The sequence below is a fragment of the Callorhinus ursinus genome, unplaced genomic scaffold, assembly GCF_003265705.2.
Source record: "Callorhinus ursinus isolate GAN/ISIS: 27379988/994484 unplaced genomic scaffold, GSC_fseal_2.0 scaffold79, whole genome shotgun sequence".
Classification (NCBI taxonomy): domain Eukaryota; kingdom Metazoa; phylum Chordata; class Mammalia; order Carnivora; family Otariidae; genus Callorhinus; species Callorhinus ursinus.
Window position 1 is genome coordinate 4,211,188 of NW_027397141.1, and position 27,946 is coordinate 4,239,133.

The 27,946-nt window shown below is 51.8% G+C and overlaps 1 protein-coding gene across 6 annotated transcripts in view; it reads left to right on the forward strand.

Annotated features, from left to right (window-relative positions):
- TMCO3 (transmembrane and coiled-coil domains 3) overlaps positions 1-24,857 on the forward strand; it is a 49,744-nt gene extending 24,887 nt beyond the window's left edge. For 2 of the 6 annotated variants that reach the window (XM_073887450.1, XM_025874550.2), the window contains exons 10-15: positions 8,449-8,644; positions 12,789-12,939; positions 16,731-16,810; positions 18,010-18,159; positions 19,883-23,772; positions 24,175-24,857. In XM_073887450.1, coding sequence (XP_073743551.1) covers positions 8,449-8,644; positions 12,789-12,939; positions 16,731-16,810; positions 18,010-18,159; positions 19,883-19,996 — 691 coding nt within the window. In that variant the 3' untranslated portion in view covers positions 19,997-23,772; positions 24,175-24,857. Of the gene's footprint in view, positions 1-8,448; positions 8,645-12,788; positions 12,940-16,730; positions 16,811-18,009; positions 18,160-19,632 lie in introns of all 6 variants that reach the window. The other 4 variants (XM_025874553.2, XM_025874551.2, XM_073887452.1 and 1 more) reach the window with 4 other exon arrangements.
- Positions 24,858-27,946: the final 3,089 nt, after the last annotated feature.

Below are 27,946 nucleotides of genomic sequence, written 5' to 3' on the forward strand. Positions count from 1 at the left end.
AATTAATAGACTTTTTTGAAATTTTTTTGGAATCACCTTGAAATGCCGAGATCTGTCATTTAATTTATTTGTTCCTTTCTAATCTGTATGCCTTTTATTTCTTCTTCTTACCTTGCTTCACTGGCTAGCATTTCCAGTACTTTGTTGAGTAACATGTGAGTGGATGTTCCTGCCTTTTTCTTCATTTTAGAGGGAAAGCATCCACTCTTTCACCATTAAATGTGATGTTCACTGTGGGCTTTTTTGTAGATGTTCTTTATCAATTTAAGGAAGTTCCCTTCTGAGTTTGCTAAGAGTTTTTATTGTTAGTGCATGTGGGATTTTGTCAAAAGCTTTTTCCATGTCTGTTGATATGATTGTATGATTTTTCATCTTTAGCCAGTTGATACAGTGGATTACATCAAGAGTCAAACCAGCCTTGAATACCTAGAATGAATCCCACCTTGTGGGGGTTGTGGTATATAATTCTTTTTATACGTTTTATACAATTAGCTAATATTTTGTTGAGAAGAATTTTTATGTCTGAGTTCACGATAGGTATTGGTGTGTAGCTTTCTTTAATGGTAATCTCGTTTTTTGGTTTTGGTATTAGGATAATTCGAGGTTCATAAAATGATTTGGGACATGTTCCTTCTCTCTCTGTTTTCTGGAAAACATTGTATAAAACTGTTAATTCTTCCTTAAATATTTGGTAGAATTCTCTAGTGAAACCACCTGGGTCTTGAGATTTCTTTTGGGGGATTTTTTCTTAAATTACAAATTCAATTTGCTTAATGGTTATAAGGCTATTCAAATTACCTACTACATTTTGTTGAGTTGTGGTAGTTTGGTTTTTCAGAGTTGGTCCATTCCATTTCATTTGTCAAATTTATATGTGTAGAATTGTTTATAATATTCCTTTATCATCCTTTTGATGTCTATAGGATCTGTTTTGCTCCTCATGTTGGTAACTTGCATCTTCTCTCTTTTTCTTTGTCAGTCTTTCTAGAGGTTTGGCAATTTTATTAATCGCTTTAAATTACCGCCTCTTTGTTTCATTGGTTTATCTCTTTGTTTTTCTGTTTCTAATTTCATTGGTTTCTACCCTTTTTTTTCCCTTAGCTTTGGGTTTATTTTGCTCTTATATTTTTCTGTTCTTGTGCTGTGAACGTAGATTATTGATTTGAAACCTTTTTTCTTTTCTGCTGTATTCAGTGCTACAAATGTTCCTTGCAACACTGTCTTAGCTGCATTTCTTTTATTGTGACACATTGTATTTTTATCTTCATTCAGTTCAGTTAATGTAAAACATTTCCTTTGATGCTTCCTCTTTGACCCATGGATTATTTAGAAGTCTGTTGCTTAATTTCCACGAGTTTATGGAGATTTTCCTGTTGTCTTTTATCTTACTGATTTCTAGTTTGATTCCACTGTGGTCACAAAACAAACACACTTTGTATGATTTTAAATCTTTTAAATTTGTTGAGGTTTGTCTTGTGGCCTCAGATATGGTCTGTGGTAAGTGCTCCCAAGTCACTTGAAAACAAAATGTGTATTCTGATGTTGAGTGGAGTTTTTTTTTTTTTTTTTTTTTTTTTTTTTTTTTGTCAGATCTTGTTTCTTTGCTGCATTGTTCAGTTTTTCTCTGTTCTTGCTGTGGTTCCAACAATTGAGGAAGGTGGTTATTAACATCCCCAATTATAATTGTTTATTTGTCTATCTCTTTTTCTAGGTTTGTCAGCTTTTGCTTTATATATTTTGGGGCTGTTTTGTTTGGTGCACACACATTTGGGATCATTTTGTCTTCTGGGTAGATAGATCTTGTTATCTTATGTAGTACTTCTTTTATTTCTAGTGATTTTCCTTATTCTGAAATTCAGTTCATCTGATATTAATATAGCCATTCCTGCTTGTTTTTTTATTAATGTCTACAATGGTCTGTCTTTTCCATCTTCTTACGATTAGTCTGTTTATGCCATTGTATTTGAAATGAGTTTCGTATAGACAAGGTACTGCTAACGATGTTTTTTTAATCCACTCTGTCTTAATTAGTGTTGAAACCATTTGCATTTAAGGTAAATATTGATTAGGACTTAAGTCTCTTGTTATTTGTTTTCTCTGTTTCTTGTCCGTCTTTTACATTTTTCTTATCTCCTTGTGGGTTACTTGCATATTTTTAGGGATTGCATGTTTTTGAGTGTATTACTTTGTATAGTTACTTTAGTTGCTACTCTAAGCACTATAGTACGCACATTACCATAATCAGCTCGCTGCTGTCGACACTTCACCTGTTCTTGTGAAATGTAGGAACCCTATTTCCATTTAGTTCCCTTTCCTCTCCCTACTTTTTAAATATAATTGTGTATCGTCCCTACTTATATTGAGCACAATATCAGATGGGTTTATTAACTTTGCTTCAATAATTGAATAGGATTTTTAAACTCATGAGGATTATCTATTATATTTTTACCAGTTCTTTTATTCTTACTTGCTTCCTCGAGCTCAAGATCTCTTTTGTTACAATTTCTTTTCTGTCTGAGGACTTTCTTTGGTCATTCTTTCATAGTTAGTCTGATTCTGGTGGCAAATTCTCACAGTTTTTCTTCATCTGAGAACATTTTATCTCCCCTCATTCTTGAAGGACATTTTCACAAGACATGGATTTTGCAGTTGACAGTTCTTATCTTCCAACACTTGAAAAATGTGCTACTTCTCTGGCCCCCAGTGGCTTCAATGAGAAGTTGGCTGCCATTCAAATTTGTGTTTTTTCCAAACACAAGTTACAGAGAATTACTCACTTAAAGGAGTAGTTTCCCACTGGTTGTTTTTAAGATTCATTCTTTGTTTTTAGTTTTCAGAAATCTAACTGTGGTGCATCTTGGTGTCTTCATTGGTTCAGCTCCTCTAACAACACCACAGACAAATTTTCTCACAGTCTAGTGGCTGGATGTCTGAGATCAGGTGCTGGCAGATTCAGTTCTTGACCAGAGCTCGCTTTCACACAGCTGTCCTGTTGCTGTGTCCTCACGTGGCAGAGGATGCATAGCGCAGAAAGTCTCTGGTCTTTTATGAGGAGGGCACTGACCCCACCTCAGAGCCCCAGCCTTGTGATCCACCTAACCCTAATCACCTCCCGGGGGTCTCTCCTCCTAACACCATCATGTCAGGACTTCACATAGGAATGGGGTGGGGGTGGTACATTCAATTCCTAACACTGGGCATATCCTATTTGGAGTTTGCTTGGCTTCTTGGATCTGTAGGTTTGTGTCTCTTGACTAATTTAGGATTTTCAGCCATTATTTCCTCAAATATTGTTTCAGTCCCACATGCTTTCCCCTGCTAGGACTCCAGGGGCTTTATTACTGTCCCATGGGCCTCTGAAATGACTTTTTTTTTCCTGTTTTCTCTCTGTTGTTCAGACCAGGTAAATTCTCTTAATCTGTCCTTAAGTTCACAGATTCTGTCCTCTGTCTTCACTCTGTTTAACCCACCCAGCAAGATTTTTATTTTTGTTATTACAGTTAATGAATGAACAATGCTAGTTTGAACTGTGTGGGTCCACGGATATACATAGGACGGTGCTGTAAACATATTTTATCTTCCTTATAATGTTTTAATACCATATTTATTCCTATACCAACTTTATTGTAAGAATATAATATATAATTCGTACACACAATATGTGTTAATCAACTATGTTATCAGTAAGGCTTCTGGTCAATAGTAGGCTGTTAGTTTTGGGGGGAGTCAAAAATTATATGCAGATTTTTTGACTGTGCAGATGGTTGGTGCCCCCCAGCCCCCACATTGTTCAAAGGTCAACTGTATATCGTTTGGTTGTGTGATTTCCATTTGGTCCTCCTTTTTATGACTTCTTTCTTTACTGAGATTTTCTATAGTTTCATTTCTTTCAAGAGAGAATTTTTAATTGCTGTTGAATCCTATTTTTGATGGCTGCTTAAAATCTTTGTCAGATAATTCTAATAATGATTCACCTTGATGTTTACCTTTTGCCAGATGTTATATTAAGTTTCAGCAATCCTAAAATGATTAAGATCTCTTAACCTGCCTGGCAGGGAAAGTAGAAGAAATGAATAGCTTTTGAACTGAGATTTCCAGAGGTTAAGGCTCAGGCCCTGGAGCTCCAGCTCTGGCCACTTACCAGCCTTGCAATCGCTAGGCTTCAGTTTTCTCCCTGAAAACGGGGATGGGGTGGGACGCCTGGCTGGCTCAGTCGTGGAACATGTGACTCGTGATCTTGGGGTGGGGGTTCGAGCCCCATGTTGGGTATAGAGATTATTTTAAAAATAAAATCCTAAAAAAACAGTGGAGATGGTATGGAAATAGTGCCTGCCTCATGGGCTGTGTGAAGGTTTCAGGAGAGAATCCTGCAGAGGGTCTAGGTCACTACCTGGTGGATAGAACTGTTAGTTTATTGAGAGGGTCCTCTTGTCATTTTTCTCTGATTCAGAATTTTTTTAACTATCAGAAAAGTAACACTTCTCATCACAACCTATAACTCAGAGCCAGTTCTTTTTCCTTCTGGCTACAGATTTTCAACATAAGTAACTGAACAAAATTTGGACAGCAAAGGAAGATTTGCAACTTTAGTTGAAAATCATTGGCGTTCTATTTAAGAAGTGTACAGTAAATTATGACCTGTAGAGGTGAGAGTCTCCTTACCAAATGGGAAGCAGAACCTCCACAAAGAGCTGCAGGTAAAACTGTCACCGTAGGACACTATCTCAGGAAGCTTTGGGAACTTTTCTATTTTTCCAATTAAAAAATCTAATACATATGTTGATCCTATTGATATTATTCCACTTTAGCCATGAGACATAATAGTTTTAATGATGTAGAAAAGATGTTCTATATTATGTTAAGCTGTAAAAAATGGAGTCAGATCATACACAGTATTCCTCAAAAGGTTAAACATAGAGTTGCCAAAAGACTCAGCTGTTCCAATCCAAGGTGTTTACCCAAGAGAAGTGAAGACATCTGTCCACATGAAAACCTATGTGTGGGGCTGATGGTGGCACAACAGTGTTTACATCCTTGATGCCACAGGTTACATACTTTAAAATGGTTTAAGTGGTAATTCTGTGTTATCAATATTTTACCGCAATAAAAAATACGAAACTTGTGTATGAATGTCCACAGCGGCTTTATGCATAGTTGCTGAAAAGTGGACACTCACAGGTCCATTAGCTACTGACTGGATAGAGTGCTGCGACCATACAGCGGGATGCTCAGCCATGGGGCAAGGGATGGAGCCCTGACACAGGCCACGTGCAACCCCACGGACCTTGACAACATCACGCTTGTGAAGGAAGCAGACACACAGGCCACATGTCATGTGATCCCATTTATGTGAAGCATCCAGAACAGGCAAATCCACAGACAGGAAGTAGATCAGTGGCTGTCAGGAGCGTTGAGGGATGGGTAAATACACTCTGAAACAGACAGTGGTGGTGGGCGCACACCTCAGTGAGCATACTAGAAACCACTGAAGTGTGCAGTTTATTTTCTTTTTTTAAGGATTTATTTATTTATTTGAGAGCGTGCGCAAGCAGAGGAGGGGCAGAAGGAGAGATGAGACTCTCAAGCAGACTCTGCTGAGCGCGGAGCCCAAGGTGGGGCTCGATCCCACAACCCTGAGATCAAGACCTGAGTGGAAACCAAGAGTCGGACATCAACTGGCTGAGCCACCTAGGCGCCCCTGAATTGTCCACTTTTAGGTGTAAATTGTATGGAAAGAGAATTATATTTTAATAAAGCTTTTAAAAATTAAACACAATATTTCAACTACATAAAGAAGAAAATGAGAGACTAGAAATCTACTTACATATATAATTAATATATATATATAAAATAAGGATTGATGATTTTGTACTAGACGGAAAGATGATCATTTTATTGTCCACTATGTATATTTTCTTTATAATTTGGGAAAACCTCTTCTAATTTTGACAACCAGGGAAAATTTATAGTAAACAAACAAGACATAAAATTAGTGGTAATGTTAATATGAATGTTGCCTCTTTATTAAGCTGTAGTCAGAATTTTTTTTAAACATTTATTTGAGAGAGAGCGTGTGCGTGCCCAAGCAGAGGGAGAGGCAGAGGGAGGGGGAGAAGCAGGCTCCCCGCTGAGCAGGGAGCCCGATGCGAGACTCAATCCCAGGACCCCCGGGATCATGACCTGAGCCGGAGGCAGATGTTTCACCGACTGAGCCACCCAGGAGCCCCTCTAATCAGAATTAATCTTGATCTTTTCTAAAGGAAAGAATTAACATCTTCCAAATATTTCACAGTTAAATAACAGAACACAGAGACTATATGATAAAGAATACTTTTTTTTTTTAAAGATTCTATTTATTCGTTTGACAGAGCACAAGCAGAGGGAGCAGGAGAAGGAGAGGGAGAAGCAGGCTCCCCACTGAGCAGGGACCCCGATGCGGGGCTGGATCCCAGGACCCCAGGATCATGGCCTGAGCTGAAGGCAGATGCTCAATCATCTGAGCCACCCAGGCGTCCCTAAAGAATACTTTTTAAAAAGAGTGATATAAATTATTAAATCTTGCAAGATCATGAAAATTCTAGAAGAAAGTATGGATGGATTTGTTTATAATATTGAAGATGGGGGCCCTTGGCTTCAAGTAGAGCAGAAATTCCAGAAGCCATAAAGGACAGGAAAAGTGATCATTGCTACTGTATGAAAGTTTTATACTGTGGGTATTTAAATATATCTGCACGTATACACATACACACGTGCTTGTAAATACACGTGTGCACACACATGTGCACACGTGCTCTGAAACGTGCAGGTACACATTTGGTAAGCAGGCCAAAAACAAATGGGAAAAATATTTGTAAACACATCAAAGAGAGTTAAGTTTCTTACTTCATAAAGATCTACAAATTAGTAAGAAAACTTTGAATAGCCCAGTTAAAAAATAGGTGAGCAGCGAACCTAGAAATGAGCAAATGGAAGATGCTCATGCTGCCACATAAGGCAGAAGGCATCTTCTACCCATCAGACTGCAGACCCTTAAAAGTGGGGTGATAGGGCGCAGCTCCAGTGCTCAGGGCAGAGAGGTGAGCGGAGTGTTTGGGGATCATGGTGAGCAGTGAGTGTGTGAGCGGTCACTAGAAGGGCTCTGGTCAGGTAAGTGTTGTGCAGAGGCCCGGAGTACGGTGAGGAGTGGCGGACAATGGACGGCCACGTCAGGTTGGCAGGCCTCTGAGTCGGAAACACAGAGGACACCATGGGGTGGCGGGGAGCCCCCGAGGTGGGGGCCCGGTGCACGGGTCCTGCCGCTGGAGGGAAGGTGGGCCTCCAGAGAACAGAGGCTGCTGTGGGTGCGGGAGGGGGCAGTTGCACTGGGCCAGGAAGCCTGGGCTCGTCTGGTATTGCCACGGTTGTTCTGGCCTCTGGAGCATCACAAGACCAGTTAGGTTGGTGCAGCTGTGTGGGGAGGTGACGGCACCTCGGGGAGGGGTGCGGGGTGCCGGGCCCAGGGCAGGTACCGCATGACTGGGGTGGAAAGACTGGCCGGGGAGTGAGGTGGACCCAGCCTGCTTCGCGCTGTGCAGGCGTGCCAGGGCTGCAGACTCCGGGTCCACATGCCTGCCTCCCTCTTGGTGAACCTGCGTGGAGCCTTCCCCCGACGTGATCAGTCGTGTGGCACAGCTGCTACTTCAGGCTTTGACTACAATGATGCATTCTCTCCTAGTAATCAGATCTGTATTCTTCCCTTGGGAACTTTTAACCAGAATTCTAGACTAAATAGTTTCCTAAATATGATGGAGAACTAAGTTTTTAAAAACTAATTAAATAAAAAATATGTATACTCATTGTAAATACTCTAAGCATGCAATAGTGCCTTTCTTCTGAAAGTTTTTGACTGTGATCTTAAGAATACGTTCTGCGAGGTAAATAGCGTATTCTAAAAAGAGCTTAGGACAGAATCCTGTTCTCTGAGACTAAGGCAGTTAAGTTATCTTCCATAAAGAGACACGAAATTCGGAGTTCTGGCTTGGCCACGAGGAGCTATTTTGCTGCGGGTCGCTGGGGTTCTGTCTCCGTGCCTCCAGTGCGGAGCCTGCAGGGTGACAGTTGCCTCAGGAGGAATTCCCAGTGGGCGTTCGTTCCTGGTGAGGGATTTTGTTAGCAGTCACGGAGCTGTTTGAGCTGCGGCCAGGAGTCCTCATACCCTGTAAGATGTGTTTGTTTCACAGCTGACGGCAAAGCAGCCAGCTTCAATATTTGATCCAAATAACTTAAATTGAACCAAGTTACTTAGAATTAATGTGATTGATAGGTTTTTAGTGTTTGGAAATAAAAATGTGATTTGGGAAATTTGTTTTGTAACATATCAAAGAAAAATGAGTGAAAGCCCATTTTATGGAGTGTTAGTTAGGGAAATGTGTTTTGGAGGTGAAATGACCTTTGTTTCTTCTCTCCTAGTGTTGTCATGGAGACCCTGCGGATCCTGGCTTTGGTCGGTCAGATTCTCTTCTCACTAGCTGCCGCTTTTCTTCTGTGTCTTGTTATAAAGACTTACCTCATTGGACCGTATTACCGGAAGCTGCACGTGGAAAGCAAAGGGAACAAAGAAATCCTTATCTTGGGAATCTCTGCCTTCATCTTTTTAATGTTAATGGTAATTCTCAAAATATCCATTATTTATATACTCTGACTTGTAATCTGTTCGCTGAAAGCTTATGATCAGTTCTTTATGTTTTTATTTCAATAGTAGTTGAAATGTTTGAAACACACAGTCGTATTTTTATTTTCTGCCCAGTCATCACTCTACCCGCTCAGTATTAGTACAGTAAGCTAAACCTGTTTGCTCCCATACTTTTTTTTTTTTTTAAGATTTTATTTTTATTTACTTGAGAGAGAACGAGAGAGAGAATAAGCGGTGGGGAGGAGCAGAGGGAGAAGCAGACTCCCCGCGGAGCAGGGAGCCCCATGTGGGACTTGATCCCAGGACCCCGGGATCATGACCTGAGCCGAAGGCAGACGCTCCACCGACCGAGCCCCCCAGGCGCCCTGCTCCCACCCTCTTACGCACTTTGCTGAAGTGGCACCGCAGGTGGTCTGGGTGGCCTTGAGAGCCACATGGATTTCCAGCATCACCAGCATTACACGGTCTTAAACTTCCAAACGACTCTGGATCTGAAGTCAGAATACAGTTTAAAACCATTGTTAGTTCTATTCGATAAGGACAAAGCTGGTCAGCAGTGTAACTTCTTTTGCCATAAGGTAAAAAGTTGGAAATGAAAATAGAAGGTTCCTTTTAGAAGCAGCCTTCTCCTTATTTAAAGGATGTGCTTCTTGTGAGAGAATGGGGAGTGCTGTTAGACCCCCACAAACAGTTCATGGTGCCAGCATCACCCACAGCCCCGCAGCGGTGCTGCTCACCACGGGCCCCAGAGAAGTGAAGACGGGTTTACACAGAAGCTCACGTGTGAATGTTCACAGCAGCTGTATCCATAGCAGCCAAAAACCACCCAGATGTCCTTCAGCAGGTGCCTGCTTCCACCAGCTGTGGTCCGTCCACACCAACGAAGACCACCCAGGTTTAAAACAACTAGTACATGAATCTCCAGAGAATTATCCTGAGTAGGAAAAGCCAGTCCCAAAGGTCACATACTGTGTAATTCCATTTATGTGACGTTTATGATGATAAAATTTCAGAAATGGAAGATTGCCGGTTGCCAGGCATTGGGGGCGGCGGGGGGGATCCTTGTGACAGAAAGGTGCACGTGTCTTCACTGTGTTGTGTCCCTATCATGGCTATGATCTTGTGCCTGACTTAGCAAGATGCTGCCATTGGGGAAGCCGAGCAAGGGGTACATGAGATCTCCTTGGATTGTTTCTTACAAGTGAATTTACACTTAGCTCAAAATAAAAGGTTAATTTTAAAAGGTTAATTTTAATTTAAAGGAAAGTGACGAAAACTATTTCCTCGTATATGTTGTATATGATTTAATTGTCTACTAGTGTTTTATAATCTTGGGAGAAGTCTAAGATTTGCTTCTGCTCAAAGCTGCTCATGTGTGACTTATTTAATTTTTTTTACATTGCTTTAACCATTCTGGAGTATTTTTCTCTTTGAAAATAACATCTGGCAAAATTGTGTTGTCTGGATGCCTTCCATGCTGTCTTCGCAGCAGCTGCAAGTTCAACTGGTTCTGCATTTGTGGGTTCGGTTTTCCTCCTGAGCAGCTGCTAGGGTCCCCGCGTGGTAGGTGCTGGGCATCTGCTCATCAGATGGTCTTAGAGCTCACACACTGCCGTTACCTGAGGTAGTCCCTCGGTGTCACAGTTTGTCCTCTCTGTGGTTGGATATTAGGGTTGGTTCCCATTCAGAGCTCTTGTGAAGAAAGCGGCTCTTCCCATGCTCCCGCATGCTCACGGGGGAGCGGGGGGTGTAGGAGTCGGCTCACTGGCCAGAGGTGTGCATGGGACAACTGGTAACGAGTCGTGCCCACCCCTGGCGCCATGTGAGGGCCCGGGGTCCCTGCACCCTCCCCCTCACTGGGGCGGTTTCAGCCGCTCTGCTGGGTGCTAGCGGTGTCTCCTTAAGGCTTTGACTCGCCTTTCCCTGTGAGCTGTGTGGACACCTTCCTTGGAGCTGGCCTGTCAACCCTCAGGTCATTTTCCTTTTGGCTTGGTTATTTCTCTTACTCATTTGTAGGAATTTTTTATATATTCTGACAAATTTTTTGTCTCTCTTTCTTTTTACTAAAATGAAATTCCTATAACAAAATCCGCTGTTTAACCCTTTTAAAGTGTACAAGTCAGTGGTTTTCAGCACGTTCACAGCACCGTGCGACCAACACCACAGCCAGAACATTTCTGTCACCCCCCCAGAGACCCCGAGTCTCCCAGTCCCACCTATATCCCTCATCCCGTAGTAACCGCTCCCCTGCTTTCTGTTCGCACGGACTAGCCTGTGTGTCTGCCGATCTGATGCGGCGTCCCGTAAAGGTCCATCCATGCGGGCACGTTTCTGTACTGGCTCCTTTTATGGCTGATATTCTCTGTTCCATATATTTTTGATGACATTTTCCAGTCTGTGACTTTTCACTCTCTTCATGGCATTTTTTAATAACCAGAAGTTCTTAATTTTCATGTACTCGAAGTTTTGAATTTTGTATGGATAGCACTCTTTCGGTCCTGCGTTGATCTTTGCCTCCCCTGGTCCAGAGGTACCCGTGTCGCCCTCTGGGACATTTTGCTTTGCTTTTCTCATTAGATCTGTGTCTGTCTGGAGGCATGTAGAGCACATGGCATAGGGCTGTGGACACGAATCTGTGTTACCACGTGTATCTCTCCACACCACACTGGGGCACAGGGTCACCTTGTCCGAAGCCAAGAGGCGTGTGAGTGCATGAGTGTGAGCGCAAGTGTGCATGAAAATGTGGGATTGTGAGCATGAGTGCATGGGTGGGGCCGTGCATGAGTGTACGTGTGCTTGTGTGTGAGCACAGGTGCGTGAATGAGCACAAGTGTGTGTGAGAGTGAGCACAGTGTGGGTATGAGTGCACGTGTGCTTGCATGAGTGTGTGAGCATGAGTGCGTGGGTGTGAGTGTGCATGTGAGTGTATGTGTGCTTATGTGAGCGTGAGCACATGAGCGTGAATGTGAGCACAAGTGCATGGGTGTGAGTGTGTGCTTGCACGAGTGAGCATGAGTGCATGAGTGTGGGCATGAGTGCGTGGGTGAGCGTGCATGTGAATATGTGATTGTGTACGTGTGCTTTCGTGAGTGTGTGAGCACAAGCATGCAAGTCTGCCTGTGTGTTTCTGACTCTCCGCTCTGTCCCCTTGCTGGCTCACCTGCTTTTACAGCTGGTGGTGCTGTGCCCAGCAGCCTTCTCGGTCCAGGTTGTCCAGCTATCTTCATAGTCTTTCCAGCATCCGCGTGGGGTTTTGGATTCAGCTTGTCAGTTTTCACACGCCACTGCAGGGACTCAGGGCCCATGGGAGGAGAGTTCGTGCATTCACGGCTGCGAGCCTCTTGCTTGTGAGCGCATACTCTGTGCGCCCTGGCTCTCGTGTGTTTTCTCACAGAGCTCTCTGGTATTTGGTGTGAGGGTCGTGCATTCCCTTGTGGGACTTGTCCCGGGTGCTGGGTGTGTTTTGGCGCTGTTGTGAAGCATGTTTCTTTAACATTCTTTCTTTGGCTGCTGGCTTCTGTGTGTAGTTTTACTTCCTCAGAATAAGAAACACCTACTTCTTTCAAGTTGTTTTATGTCAGTAACACCTCGTGAAGAAGTCCACCCGAAGCTTTGCATTTAACAACTGTCATTAGAAGCCCAACAAATCCTGACTTGTACCGCGTCCGGGCCGCTGAACATGCTGGCGCTTCCCTCTGGGGTCCTGTTCTCTCCGGGCATCGCTCATCAGACTGTCCGCTTTCTCTACGTGCTTTCAGGTGGAAACGGGGACAGTTTTTACATTAATACATGTTTTATTGCCATAGTTGCGCTATTCACTGAATCAAGGTAAAGAAAATCTACCACAAATATTTAAAATAAATTTTTGAAAATATTGTCATTCAAAACTTTGAATGATTGCTTCAAATATTTTAATTTTTTTTCTCCCCATATGGCAGATTTAGCTAACGTTCGCTTGCTGTGCATGTCCCAGCTCGTCCGCACAGTGGCCCCTCTGGGGACTTCGAGATGGGCCTTTGCTGTGATGGCGCCATGCCTTTGAGCGTGAACCCGCCCCTGGCCAGAGATGTCTCCGGTGGCACTTGTGAGTGACAAGCGGCCCTCCCCTCTCGTCCAGGTCACGGAGCTGCTGGACATCTCCATGGAGCTAGGCTGCTTCCTGGCCGGAGCGCTCATCTCTTCCCAAGGCCACGCGGTCACTGAGGAGGTCGTGTCTTACACCGAGCCCATCCGTGACTTCCTGGTCATCATCTTCTTCGCGTCCATAGGTAACCCCTCTCGTTCACGTGAGGATGCTCACGCGGTGTTTGTGGGACAGATGCACGTGACTTCTGTGACCTGCTTACATATTTCTTTTTATTCAGCGAGAACAGTTCCATAAAAATTGGGGTCCGCAGAGAAATCTTACTGAAAAGAGGGAAAATGTGCACTCGGGGACACTAACTTGTTGATCGGCGGCCATGCTCTGGGGGCACTCAGATGCCCTCGGGGAGGGTGACCCCCACTTTCGACTCCATGGGAAACGTATAGATGCCCAGCAGGTTAGCAACCTAGAGTCAGCACCAAAATGGGACATTTGGGAGGAAAGGTTAATTTTGGTACCAAAAAGTTAAGCTGCTGTGTCAAGGTGTACCGCCGTGTAAGTGCCCCTGCGTCGGGTGCCCCTCCACCTGGCACGTCCATGCACTCTGCTGCCCTCCACCCAGAGTGGCCACCCAGCAGGCACCACGCCCACACCTGCTGATGGGCTCGGCACGGCCCCAGCGAGCCCGGAACGTTGAGGAGCACAGGGCAGCCGGTCCTGAGAGTAGAATGCAGAGTGGGGAGACCGCCCGTCACCCGGCGGGATAAGACCCTTTGCAGCTGCGTTAGCGACAGGTGTCCGCGGTGTTCCAAGAGAGAACCTTCTCGCCAACACGTGCCCCTTGCTCTGCCCCCTTTCCTGCCCGTCCCCTGCCCGTCCCTTGTCCTCTGTCCTTGTGTCTGGGTCTGTCTCTGTCCCTCCTGCCCCCCTCCTGCCCGCCCCCTTCCGTCCATCACTTCTCCAGACAAGGACCCATGAGGCCGACAGGGGCAAGCTCCCTCCGACTGGGTCCCAGGCCACGTTCCTCCCGGGGCCGCATCTTACTGACACGCGTGTGGCTCGTGTCCTGCACGCAGGGCTGCACGGAGCGTGTGCTGGTTAGAAATGAAAATCCTGCAGACGTGTTATGTAACAGACAGGCTTGCTGAGCTCTTCCTCAGGTTAGGGTTCTTGACCTGCTGAGATCAGAGGTGTCTAACGAGGACAGAGCCGTATGTGTTTTTGCTTTCGTTCTTCACACTCAGCATGCGAAGGGCGTTCAGCTGAGGAACGTGTGCACCCCACTGCTCGGCACAGAGTCTTTCTCCTTGGGGTTCTAAGCAACACAGAAGTGGTCTGTTTGAGACGACGCCTCGGGGCTGTGCCCATGAACCCGGTCCCTGAGCCCTGCCCTGTGTCAGGCCCCGCAGAGCCGGGAGACTGCGTGGAGGGCCCACTGGCCGCAGTCAGTCCCCGGCAGGGGCAGTGACCCTGGGGTCCCAGCACCACAACGGGGCCACTGAGGGCCCTGGCTGAGCTCTGAGCAGTGAGAGCAGTGTGACCAGCAAAGGGCAGTTTGGGGCCCAGAGTGAAGGAGGGTCCCCCGCCAGGGGGCTGAATGCAGAGGCAGCAGTGGCCGGCACTGGCCCTGGAGGGCATCGGGGTGGGGATTCGGTGCAGGTGGAGGGACCCTCAGAGGGCAGCAAGGCCCCAGGCCCATGTGGTGGTGGGCGGCAGTGCGACCCTCAGCCCCCGTGTTCCTCCTGCTAGACCAGGCGTTGCAGGCTCTGCTCCTCATCACAATCAGCTGGTGCCTGACTTCATAAATCCCATGTCACTGAAACACCACTGTACCCATCCCTTCGTGCTGCATTTTTTTTAAGATTTTATTTGAGAGAGAGCGAGCACGTGTACAAGCGGGGGGAGTGGGAGAGGGAGAAGCAGGCTCCCCGCGGAGCAGGGAACCCGACGCGGGGCTTGATCCCAGGACCCTGGGACCATGACCTGAACTGAAGGTAGACACTTCACTGATGGAGCCGCCCTCCCCTGTGTTGTGTTGACGAGGCTTTTGAGCTGTGGCTCATGCTGCCAAAATGGATGCTGGTATGCGGGCGGCGGCAGCGCTGACGGAGCCTCTTCCTGGTCTGCAGATGGCCGCCTGCTTGCTGGGTCCCCGTGCGGCCTTTCCCGGGACACAGCGCACTCGGGGACAGACACCCGGAGACAGAGGAAGGGACTCCCGTGTCCCCTCCTCTCCTCACGAGGACACCAGTCCTGCTGGCTCAGGCACCCACCCCGTGGCCTCCCATCGCCCTCAGTACCCCCTGGAAGCCATCTCCAGGTGCAGTCACACGGGCTTGTGGCCTCAGCACCTGAACTGGAGGCAGCGCGGTCGTGGCAGCTCCAGAGGCAGAAAGGAGTGGGGGCGACCGGGCCTGTGCGGCCCCCACTCCATCCTGTACAACCACAGCAACTAATCTCCCATCACTCCTTGTCTTATGGATGAGGCCAATCATGTGATGTTTCTTGTTATAGACTTTTCAACAAGGATGTCATCCTCTCGGATCCCCCTTCCTGGGACACAGGAATTCTGAAGTGGGCACTGCCCATCCTCATTCTTGGAGGCGCCCTGGAGGCTGTCGTGGGCCCATCTGGGGTGTGATGGCTCGCATTGACACCTGTGGGCCTAGTGCACATGCGAGGTGACTGTGGGGCTAGTGATGATTGACAGACCGTGTGCCATGTTCTGCTTCCACATCTGCAGAGAGAGGTCAGGAGGTGTGCCAGGGTCCATGCTTTGTTCGTGGTGGACCTGACATGGGCGTGCAGAGCCCGTGTCCCAGGGACATGGCCGGTATCTGTTGGGAGGACGAATGACTGTCCGTAAGCAGGAAAACTACAGCGGCTTGTGTGCCTTTTGTCAGAAGTGCGTGTGGCAGGTGCGCCAGTGTGGATCTGTGTACACGGTGCTCTGCTCGCCGCACGGAGGTCCGAGTGAGCAGTGTCTCCACCCTCAGAGTGGAGAGCCTCTGCCGTCTGGCCTGCGTGCTTGGGCCTGGTGCACGCTTATCCTCGGGAGAGGGAGGCCCCTGAGCTTCGAAGTAAGTCAGCGACACAGCCGTCAGTGTGCCTGGTGGGGAAGCGGGCGGGCGGTGGCCACTGTTCCCCAGGCAGGTCCGTGCAGTGGGCCAGGTTGGGGATGTGTGCACAGGAGCGCCCACACTGGTCACTTCCGACTGTGGGTGACAGTGTGACGAGCTGGTCTGCACCCATAGTGCTGGGGGTCGTCAGGGCTCGGGACACTGCAGGTTGGGGAGGTGGCCGAGGCAGACCCAGGAAGAGGGACGTTGCCAGGAAGGAGGTTGGGGCAGGTGCTTGTCAGCAGGCCCCCACGGGCAGATGCTGCCGAATTCCAGGGAAGAGAAGGCTATCTTGTGAGCACGGGGGTTCTGGAGTTTGTGTTTCTGAGTCAAACAGGTGTGTCCCTGCCCCAACGTGAGCTCCAGGTGCCCTCCCTAGAGGTGTGGGTCCGGCCGCTGAGCGAGGAGGGGCCCACCAGCACCCACCCCTCGTCCCTCGTCCCTGGCACACTACCGGTAGGCACTGACCGCAGTGGGAAAACCGTTCTCGGTGGTTTCGCCAGGGCAGCAAGCAGCCGCGAGTGGCCAGGCTTCTCCCCCCTTGTTTCCAGGCCCCGGGAGGTGTCTGCACCTCACACAGAACGTTTTCACAAAGGAAAATCACTTAGCCGCTGCCTGCCATGCCATTTTGCCAAGTCCTGGGAGTGAAGTCTGGTGGAGGGTGGCCCTGGGCACCCAGGCCGCTGTCCCTGCGGCGAGCCGGCTCAGAGCCACCAGCAGCAGGGGCCAGTGTGAGCCAGACGGGGTGCCCTCGTGTAAGGCAAGGAAAGAAGGAAGCCTGAGCATCGAGGACTCATGGTTGAGGATGAGGCGGGTGGGCCTGCGAGAATGACCTTGTCTGTCCTTTCCCTAACAGGCCTTCACGTGTTCCCCACTTTCGTGGTGTACGAGCTCACCATCCTGATGGTCCTCACGCTGTCGGTGGTGATCATGAAGGTACGGGTTCTCCTCGGTGCTTCGCTGTTGGTACAATTCCTGTCATTTTTGGTTTATGTGTCACAGAGTCTAACTTTTACCCGTAGGACGCTGAGTCCGCAGAGCTCCAACAGCACCACTTACCCTGAACCCCTCCTCTTGCCGCCCAGCAGTCTGAGGACGGGGCAGGGTGGGACCGGGGCCTTTGGGTTTGTTTTCCTTCATTTGTCTCAGAATTGGGTATGTTTGAAATGGGAGTTACGAAAGCTGGGCCAGGAGAAGCGACTTCTGGATGTCCCGGGAGGCCCTGGGACGTTCCTCCCGAGCTCTGCTAGCGATCTGCGCTCACGTACAGTTCGTTGTTTCTACGTTTTGAAATTATTATAATACCTTTGCCCACTAAATCAGTGGTTTATTATAAAAGGGTATAACTCAGGAACAGCCAGATGGACGTCATGCCCAGGGCGGGGCGTGGGGGCGGGCTGTGGGGCGCCCGTGCCTGTCGGAATGCCTCACAAAAGTCCGGTTTAACAGCTGCAGAGAATGACCTCATCGCTGTCTGTCCTCCACGACTGCAGGTGCTTGAGTTGCCTGTGTTAACATTCATTTCAGGGTCTGAATGCCCGCTCAGTAGCTGTCTGGCTTTGTAGATTATAAAAGTTGACTTAAAATATTAGTTTTTTTTAATTGGGGTGGGGAGGCACAGAAGGAGAGGGGGAGAGAGAATCTCACGCAGCAGACTCCACGCCCAGCATGGAGCCCAATGTGGGGCTCGATCTCACGACCCACGATCAGGACCTGAGCCAAAACCAAGAGTCGGACACTGAACCGACGGAGCCATCCAGGCGCCCCTGACTTAAAATACTTCGACTGGAAGGAATCCGAATCCCTGATAATTGTTGCACTTGCCCCACGGGTTCTGGACCGCTCACCTCTAGATTTTGCTTACGTGAGAGAGCTACCGTCCTCTCATTAGAAAGTAAAATGTCCTTCTTGAGCGCTGCCTGCTACCTACTGCTGTTGACTTAGTTTGGGGGGAAGACCTAGCTATCTGCTAGTGAACCTGAACCCTTGATTTTACGTTGTTCGGCGTGGTTTTCTGTCCCTCTGTGTCCCTTTGGTGCTTCTGTGCGTTTCCGCAGGGTGTCCGGCGAGGGCTCCTGTCTGCTTTCTGCTCGGCCGGCAGGCTCGGGCGAGGCAGTAACGGGCCGCTCTCGCAGTTTGCTCTGGCAGCTCTGGTCTTGTCCCTCCTCCTGCCGAAGAGCAGTCAGTACGTCAAGTGGATCGTGGCCGCGGGGCTGGCGCAGGTCAGCGAGCTCTCTTTTGTCCTGGGGAGCAGAGCACGCAGAGCTGGTATCATTTCTCGGGAGGTGAGTCCGCACGCATGTTGGGTGTGTGGTCGGGGAACCCGGCCCGCATCCCCTCCCCCCTGCCGTCTGAGCGTGCTGCCCGCGGCTGCGCAGCTGGTGCGGGGCCGGCGCTCTGCCTCTCCCCCGGCGCGGACGACTAACGTCATTGTTGACGCTGCCCGGTCACCTCACGCATCTGGTGGAAGAACTAAATCTTAAGGCGCCCCCGCTGGTTTTTGCACGGCCTTCCTGGGACCGCGTCTGTGAGCGGCGCCCCCGCACTCGGGTCTGACCCCCGAAACCACTGAAAAGGCAGAGCTGGAATGTTGTGAAAGTCCCTGGTTTGTTTGGGGTTTTTTCACGAAATACTTTGTAACATTTGCCTTACATGTAAAAGGTGAGTGTGGGTTGCTGTGACAAGTGCTTCCGAAGACACCGTGTCTCCAAATTTTAGGGAGTTGGAGCGAAAACTTTAATAGGACTATGGCAGGGCTTCCTGTGTATAAAATACACGGAGGTTTTTCCTGAGTATCAGTATATACCAAAGTTTGGGGCTTCTTTGATCAGCTCCTCCTTCCCCCACCACAGCTTTAAGCCTGCAGGGCGCTGGGCCCTCTGCGTGGCGCCTGGAAGGTGAGCCCTCTGCCCCCCGTTTGCCTCCTTCCCCTCCATCCTGGGCCTGGCTTTCTCGCATGCCGGGTGCACACACCCACCCCCCACGGCCGTGCACTTGCCTGGTCCTCCTCTCTAGTTTTGTTCGTTCGCCCTTTGAACTAGAACGTGATGAATATCGTCTGATGACCCCTGGTTGTCACTTTACACTTGACAAGCAGGACGTTTGTGCTTGGCGGTGACCCCCACACCAGGGGTCAGTGAGCCACAGTCTGTGGTCCACCGTGGTAAGAGCTAATGTCCTTTAGAGCAGGGCCAGTGTGAGCCCTCAGTGAGCTGAGGACCGGTGATGTCACTGTTTCAGTGGAAGCAGGGTGGACATTAACGGGACTCTGCTGTGGATAAATGGATAAATACCGGGTCATGGTATAGGAGCAGACAGGAGACCGCACACGCTTTCCCCAGACTCGTAACCATGGGGACCGGCTCACCACACCCATGGTTCTAACTTAGAAACAGGTGCTCTCAAATTGGGCGTTTGTGGACACACAAGCTCATGAATGGTAGTTTCTACTCAAACCTAACTGGATCCCCAGCACCCTTCTGCATCTGATTTTGTTTTGCCCTTTTTGTGCAAGTGTGTGTGAATGTGTCGGGCGGGTCCTTGAACCAGGGCGGGGGTTTGCCTCCTGCCCCCTTACAGCGAGCATCCCTCCCTGGGGCACCCTGTTGCTGGTAAGACACCGCCCCCCCACCACAAGATGCCTCCAGTATCCGGTTCTGCACACCTGCCCCCTAATTTGGGCCAAGGGACTATAGAAGCTCCTCTTAGTGCATGGGACATGCTGTAAGCACTCAGAATTCAGTGCTTTTCCCCCGTAGCCGTGAGTGTGAGGAAGACAGGATACATCTCGACTGTGGAGAAATCATGGGTAAGGAATGATGTCTGTGCACAGGCCCCGTCCCAGACCTGCACTGAGGCCGCGGGGTGGGCCCATGGGCACCAGTTTCTATCAGGGCCCACAGCTCCCTGCACCTCCCGTCCACAGGGCCATGTGCCCGTGGCTCTGGGGGGTGTGCAGGGGCACCTTCTAGTCCTGCGTGTGACCACTGTCAGCCTTACTTGTTGCAGGTGTACCTCCTCATCCTGAGTGTGACCACACTCAGCCTCTTGCTGGCCCCGGTGCTGTGGAGAGCTGCCATCACAAGGTGTGCACCTCGGCCAGAGAGACGGTCGAGTCTCTGAGGGCAGCCACAGGGATACACGGCTTCAGAAGTGAGACCCCCTTCACCTCGGGGACAAAGCGCTCCGTGGGAGGGGCTCCCCGTCTGCCCAGCGTGCCGACTTCCTGCCGTAGCTTCGGGTCTTCCAGAGTAATTTATTGCATTCAGTTGATCATGCGCAGTATAAATATAACGCTGCATTTTACAGATCACCTTGACTGTTTTGCCTGGATGTGCCTTTTTTTCTGAAATTGTTAACTTTCTATTGTTACTTCATCAGTTCATGATTTTTTGGTAAAAAAAATCAGAAAGGTTTTTTTATTTATTCGACTTTTGTGTTGTAATCTGTTGGTCAATATTTGTTATTAAACATTTCTGTGATATGAAATTTTAATTCTGGCAGTGAGTTTGGAAAGTTACTTTAGTCCTTCCTGTCTGTTTTCTAAAATGACAAATATCTTCTAAATGTCTATTTGTTTTTATTACAATAATTTTAAATAAAACATTCATGTCAGTTTATTAAATATGTCATTCTTTTAAAATACTTGTTTTGAATCACAAGAATATGCATGCTTTAATAAAGACCATTCATGAAGAGAGGAATTAATTGAAATTTATTGGAATTTTTGTTAGATTTTCATGTTAAACTAATCTTTGACAATTTTCAAAAGTTAGGGTGATTTGTACCTTGCCACATCATTCTCTAAGAGACCATGTTAATACGATGCTATTTGCAAAGCCTAAGTTGTAACTTTGATTTTTAAAGTATATTTTGGTTCCTATATGGCCCATTTCGGAGAACCCAGGGCTGGAAGGTCTGATCCTTACAGATTTCCCCGAGGGGCGCTGTGAGTGCAGTGTCCTGTCAAGATGGGCTTTAGGAGCCTAGCAGTCTGACCAGAGCCCTCACAGCAGAGGGAAGGCCGCCTCGTGCATGACGACGTACCGCAGATGGGCCCGTGTGATTGACGCTCTGTGGGAGGAAGCGAGCTGCCTCCGGTCCGCAGGAAATCGGCGGAGAAGTGATACAGCACTGGTTTCATTCATTTCTCAGCACATGAGTGCCCGTCCCTCCAAACCGCTGGGTGTGGACGTGTGGGCAGGACGCTCTCTCTCGGCTGTGCGTGCCCACCTTGCCCGGCAGGCGGAATCCGCACGCAGCGGCCTCTGGGGTGCCTCTTCTTCCCGTTCTTTCACTTTGGATCCCCAGCACCTGCGGGCAGAGCCAGGAGCTCGAGAAATTGTGTTGGATTGTGTGACACGGTTTTCCCCAGAGCACGGAGGTAGCATCACCGTGAGAGAGTGCTGAGTCAGTCAAGACGCCAAGAGGACGCACCTCTGGAAGACCCCAGCCCCCGGACGAGGCCTCCTCACCTTCCGCTCCCCTCTCAGGGCCCACCACCCACGCCCCCGCCGCACAGTGAGGCCACAGAGCCCTCCACGGCCCTGTCCCTCACTCTCCCCTCCTCATCCAGCCTTGGGGAGCTCAGCTCTCCCCTCTCTGCCCCTGCGGCCATCAGCGTTTCCTCTGTGTGCGGCGGAGCCCGGCTTCGGTCGCTGGCTGGAGGGAATTGTGCTCGCCAACCAGCCCCGCAGTGATGTCCTCACCTGGAATTTAAAACTTGGTGTCCGGTTTGAGTCTGTTCCTTGCGGATTGACATCTGAGATGCAGGGCTAAGGACCAGAGGGGCGGGTGGGGACGCCACCTGCTGACAGCGAGCGCCTCGCCCAGTCCCCAGCACACGTCACCTGGGCGGTCACCCATCATCACACCAGGAGTGCTCGCCCGACCCCCAGCTCCTCCCGCCTCTGGGCCCCGCGCGCATCGCACGCGTCCCAACCTGCTGGCGCCCTCGCGCGGCCCTCCCCCCTTCCCTGGGTCCGCGTCGTGCCCTAAGCCTCTGGGAGGTAGGTACCCGCATCCTTTGTGTCCTGGCCCTCTGCTGGGCGTGGGGAGCAGGATGGAGGCCTGCAGCCCCACGTGGAGGAGCTGCATTCGGCCTGAGGGAAGCCAGAGGAGGACGTGCAGCACCATCTGGCTGGAAGGTTGAGAGCCATGGCTGTTGGAGCAGATCTTCCGTGGGAGGTCAGTCGGGAGGGATGCTTGCTTGGTTTGCTTACGCGACAGACAGAGGAGAACATTCATGCATCACTGACCGTGAGCAGGGCCGGCAGGGGAGAGTGCAGAGTGGAGGCAGAGTGCACGGGATGCACCAGGGAATAGCCAACCACTCGGGAGAAAGCAGGCGGGTTGGGGGTGCCCAGGAGCAGTGCGGGGTGCTGGGCTAGCAGGTGCTCATGGTCAGAAGTCAGCGTGTGAGGCAGCCTCCCCCATGGCTTCCGGGCCATGGGCACCTGATGCAGGGCAGGCGCAGGAGCCTGGGTGCCCAGAACCTGCAGGGCGCAGGTGCGGTGGGGCTGTGGTCCCCGGCGAGACCGAGACCCCCCCAGGCTCGGGCAGGTGACAGGTGAGGGGCACGCAGGTGAAGATGACGAAGGAGAGGCCAGGGTGTGCGGGCTCCCTAGAGTGGGCGGCTGCTCCGGTGTCCGACTCCGGGACTCCTGCCGGCTCCCCATCCCCCTGGGACACGGCCGCTGCCGGCCCTTGGCCCTCGGCATGAAGGTCAGGGCGCCCCCGCCGCTCCGTGGCTCCCAGTCCAGACTGCCTATACCTGTGGGCCGGGGCCCCAGAGCTCTCTGTTCCTCGTGCCTGGTGGCAGCCCCGGCCCCTCCATACGTCCTTATTCATCTGGGGAGTCGCTGAGCCTGGCCCACCCATGGCACCCGGCCACACACCGGCTCCCTCCTCCTCCTGGCTGCCCAGGGCCGAGATCCACGGCTTCAGGAGGCCTCTTGCTGCGGCACCTTCGCCAGCACTGGGCCTCGAGGCTGGTTGTGGAAAGTCTGTGCCCCCTGCACACAAGACGGGTGGAGAAATTGGCTGGCCCCGTTTCCATCAGCTCATCCAGACAGAGCGAGGCATGTCTTTCCTGAGGGCAAGTAGGGCCTAGTGCCCTGCAGGCCTCTGGCCTCCCTCGCCTGGCCAGAGTGAAGAGGCCTTTTGCTTTGCTTGCTTTAGGGATGGACCGTGCAAGGGAGGGATGTGCTGAGGGGTCCAGTGGGCATGGGTCGAGGGCAGGGTCCATCCCCAGCTGCTCCAGGAGCTCATGGGGGCTCGGGCTGAACCCTGACCCCCCTGCCTGGGGGGCCTGCCAACACCTGCCTTTGAATGCAGCGTGAAGAATCAAGAAACGATGTGCACATTATGTAGAAATTTGGGGTGAACGTGCCTGGGGGAGGGCAGGGGCAGGCCTTTATTAGGATGAGCCCGATGCGCCCACATCCCACTTGCTTGCTGTGAGGATCCTCGCTGCCTTTAGAAACCTTGCCACGAGCTGTTTCTCACATGCAGGCCGCGTCTGCATGGGTGTGGTCGCCACAGGAAACTGTCGCTGCTGGGACGCCCCCACCCCACCCCCCCAGGCCCCTCGCCCTGCCTCCCCGGCCCTTCAGAGCTCACCGCCGGTGCTCACTTCCTTCTCTGAGGAGCCGTTAGGGGCGCAAACGCTTTCACAGAAGCACTGCGTCCTGTGGTCTTTCACTCAACCGCGTGTTTCTGACTCATCCTGATGCCGAGTCTGAGGCAGACATTCTCACCTTCTGTGACCATCCCTTCCATGAAGACGCTGCAAAGTGCTTCTGTCGCCAGCCGTGTCCCAACATTGTCACCACGGAACAGTTTCGGAGGAAGAGGCAGGGGTTCCTCACATGCGGCCTCGGGGTCTTTGACTCCTGCAGGTAGACACAGAAGCGTTCCTGTGCACCTAGGGGTGCGCCCGGGGGGGGCGCCCACGTGTGTGCGCCAGGTGCTTCTCAAGCAGCACGTTAGCACCTACATGGTGGCGGTCAGCCTTTGTCACCTCCTCCACAGGATGCTCACGAGCCACAAAAGATTCTCTGACGGCCTGTGTTGCGCTAGTCCCAGGGCAGGGGTGACGTGGCGTAGGGAGCGACCCGAAAGCGCCTGACCTGTGGCGGGTGTGGCTGCATCACAGACGGGTCCGGGGGGACGCCCAGGGGCGTCCACGAGTCCAGGACGACTTGGGAGCTGTCCACCCAGCACGGCTCTGCCCAGACGGAGTCCAGGTCCCATCGGTCGGGACTGGGGCCTGAACATGAGTGTTTCTAACACATTTCCAGGCAGGGCTGGTGCTGCTGGGCCGGGAGCACCCGGGAGGCACAGCCGTCCAGCTCGTGGCGGCCCTGGCTGCGCCTTTGCTGACTGGATACGTGAACCCAGTTGGTGAAGATAAAGGCCTCCGAGCCAGGAACAGAGTCTGGAACAGAGCCGCGGCGGCACTGGGCTCTGTGGATCACTGAGTAGCATCTATCCAACAGCCGACTCTGGTGGAGGAGGCGTCCCCCGGAGTGGATCATGGCCATGGGAGCACAGCCACCCAGCCAGGAAAGTGCTGTTGCCGGGCCTTTGGTTCCATCATACACATGTGTGTCACATGTGTGTGGTGGCCAGTCAGAGTTTGAAACCGCCAGCGTAAGGGAAGAGGGTCCAGGAGGGCAGAAAGCAGGTGCTTCCTTGGGCTGGGGGGCCACGGGGGCGCTCAGGAGACCCTGGCTTCCAGCAGCTTCGGCCCCAACCAGGCGCCAGGCGGGCACCACCGCAGGCGTCCAGAGCAGAGAGGGAGGCTGGCGTGCTTCTCGGGGAGCGCCTGCATGTCCGTCCGGACTGGGGTACTGGGGTGCAGGCTGCACACTGGGGGAGTACCAGTTGTCCATACGAAGCAAGTAACTGGAATCTCTTTTAACGTAACCAGATTATTTCATGATTCATGAATAAAATAAAGTGTGGAGAAATGACCCAAGAACTTAGCGTGTGCGCACAGGGGAGGGGAGGTGGGCGCGGGGAAAGAAGAGAGCATTTACAAAGGGGCATCGTTATTTCAAAATGAGGAGTGTCTGAGAGGGAGAACATCACATCAAGTGCTGCGCCCTAGCTATGGGGCGGGTCCTGCAGCCGTTCCCTGGGGCATGTCCTGTGGGAGGCGCTTTTACGGACTTGCTGTTACCTCAAACCCGCTTTAGGGATCAAAGCATTGTCTCAGCATGGATCCCTCACATGGGGGGTTGGACAATATTTTGAGATGTGTTTCCTCCCCTAAATTACCTTTTCTTCCCTCAAAATGGACTCAGGGTGGATCATAATAGTCCAGAGGACAGAACTAGCCTGCAAGTCTTCCTGACGTTTTACAAAAGCCCTCCAAAATTTGGAGGGTCCACCAAGAAGGTAAAAGGAAGGTGAATTTGCACATCAAGGTGGAGGTTGGGGAGCCGCCCCACGTGGGCTAGAGGATGGGACCCAGCAGCCTCACGAAGGACCCCACGTGCCCGTGGAGTCATGGCCATGACCTTGCGCATCCTGGGTGGAGAGGAGAAAACCCCAAGAACAAGAGGAAAGCCCCCAGGAGCCCAGCAGATGGACACTGAGGCCGAACATAGGCCGGCTGTCCCAGGATGCCATCTCTCAGCCCTGGGACCATGCACCACGCTCCTGCACGGGCAGTGGGTGGCTCCCTCGTCCACGCCAGGCTGTGCCGCTCGGCCAGCTCCAGTGCCCAGTCTGCCCAGCGCGGGCTGTAGCCTTCCAGGTTCACGCACATTTCCAAATTCCTTTTGGTAGCCGCCGTTTTCCCGCAAACCTTTACTTGAAATGTGAAGATTACAGAAGGAAGATGGACACAAACCCAGGAGGACTGGAAAGTGGAGGGTAATCCAAAATGACAGTTTGGTGGTCAGCAAGTCGGCAAGATGTCTGGCCTCACGACTTGAGCTTGTAAAGCATGAAGGTCGGCCCGCCCTCCCAGTCGCCTGCTCTGACGGAGCCAGGCCTTCTGCAAGGCCACAGGTCCTCCATCCCCGATGCCGGGAAGCCCGTCAGCCGTGGGGCCACTGCCGGGCCAGGAGCTGGGCCCCGGGGAGGTGGATAGGGCACGCCCCGCTGGGATGGTGGGGTGCCTGCACCTTTGCTGCGTCGGTAGCCCTGACCGTGCTACACACTGCCGTCCAGCCCCACGGACTTCCAGAAATCACCTGCCGCAGCCCCACGATAAGGAAATTTCCGGGCTGGATGAAGGACCATGGACTCCCGCTTCTAGGTTTCCTGATTCATGCCTCCTCCACAGCTTTCCCAGAGTCACAAGAAACGAGCTGGCTGATGCTGCGAGCTGACGTCTGCCTTCCGTCCCGTGAGGGTCTCTTCTGTGTGTTTCGACTGCACGAATTCCCGTGACACTTTGTTGCACCAGGAACAAGTCCTTGGCAAGCACTGAAAACCGACAGCTCCATTTTTGACTTCTCCCAGTGCGTTTGACCCACTTATCAGTTCCAAAATACACTCGCATCTGCCATTTGTGGTGTTCTAATTCTGCTATCACATCCCCTTCATGCTGATGGTTCTCGATTGTGTTTATTCTGGTCCAACACCCACAGCTGGACTAACTCACAGAGAATTTGACCCCCTGGAGGCGGAGAGAGGCCAGGCCACTAAGGCTCCTACCAGCATTCCGTGGCAATTGTGTGTACCCATCACTGGCATAGTTTGAGAACCTGAACTTCGTTAGGTCTGGACCCTCTCCTCCCACCAGATGGGCTAGAGTTTTGGCCCGCCACCCAGTGAAACTGCCTTGTTACCGTGGCCCCAGGACACGGAGGCTTCCTGTGCCTGCGCAGGAAGGGGCCTGCGGCGCAGGGGTGCCTTGCACCCCCCTTGGGCCCTGCATCCACGCGGCTGCGGGACTTCGTGAGACCAGGTGTGTAGGACGACCAGGGCCAGCCCTGGGGCCAGCCACCTGCCGGCTCAGCCGGGACAGGGCCCCGAGGGTCTGCAGCAGTGGGAGCCGCTCAGGTGCGGGCCCGGGTGGGGCTTCGGGCATAGGGGGACTTCGCGGTGGGGTGGGGGTCTCGGCAGGGGCAGGGCTTTGGATGAACGTGGGGGCCTGCGGGGGGTTGGGCTGGGAGTGGGCGGGACTTCGGGCGGAGGCGGGGCCAAGGTGTGGGGCGGGGACACGGGCGGGCACAAAGGGACGTGGGCGTGGGCCTCCTTGGGGCCGCCCCGCAGACCAGAGCCTGAAGGTTGACGCCACTCGTCCGGCTTGGTTCCCCTGGCTGCGCGTGGGAGCTGCTGTCCCTCTCCCGCAGGGGAGCGCACGAGCTCAGGCTGCCCCACCTGTCACGGGGTCAGTGCGCGGAGTCCTCCCAGCTTGGGAGGTTCTGTTGCTTTCCTCATCAGGCAGGTGCTCTAGGAGAAGTTACACCCAGTGACAGAACGTAAAGGACTGAGTTTCTGCGGGAACAAGTGTGTGCGCGTGTGTGGACGGGTAGGTACGAGGTGAGGGCAGACGAGTGATGGAGGGGGATGACGGAGGGAGACGTAGACACGCAGGTAGATGGAGGGGCAGAGGACAGAGGGGTAGATGAGAGATGACAGGTGGAGAGGCGGGCGCAGGCCTGCCAGCACCCCCCTGGCTCCCGGCAGCGGGACGCCCGCCAGCTGGCGTCAGGGGGCCCCTCTGCACCGTTCAGACGGAGACTGGGGAACGCCCTCAAAGCACACAGCGACTTCACCCGCGACCCAGCGCTGGGACTCAGACAGCCAACACTACTTTCAAGAACCCGCATTAGAAATTCTCACAGTTCTCACTTTAAGATGGGCCGTGGTGCAGGTGGGGGTCAGTGGGAGGTCGGGGTGCAGGTGCCCGCGGTGGTGCTGGTGTGCGGGTCCCGGGCCGCAGTGGGGGCGCGGTTGAGGAATGACTGCGGAGGGGGAGCCTAGCCGTGCGGGGGGCGCTGGGTCTCCATCCGCGCGGGGCCTGCCCAGTGCGCCAGCTGCGAGCGGGCCGGTGGGCGGGGCCGCGGGGAGCGGTGGGGGAGGGGGCCTGCCGGGGGCTGCCGTGCACCG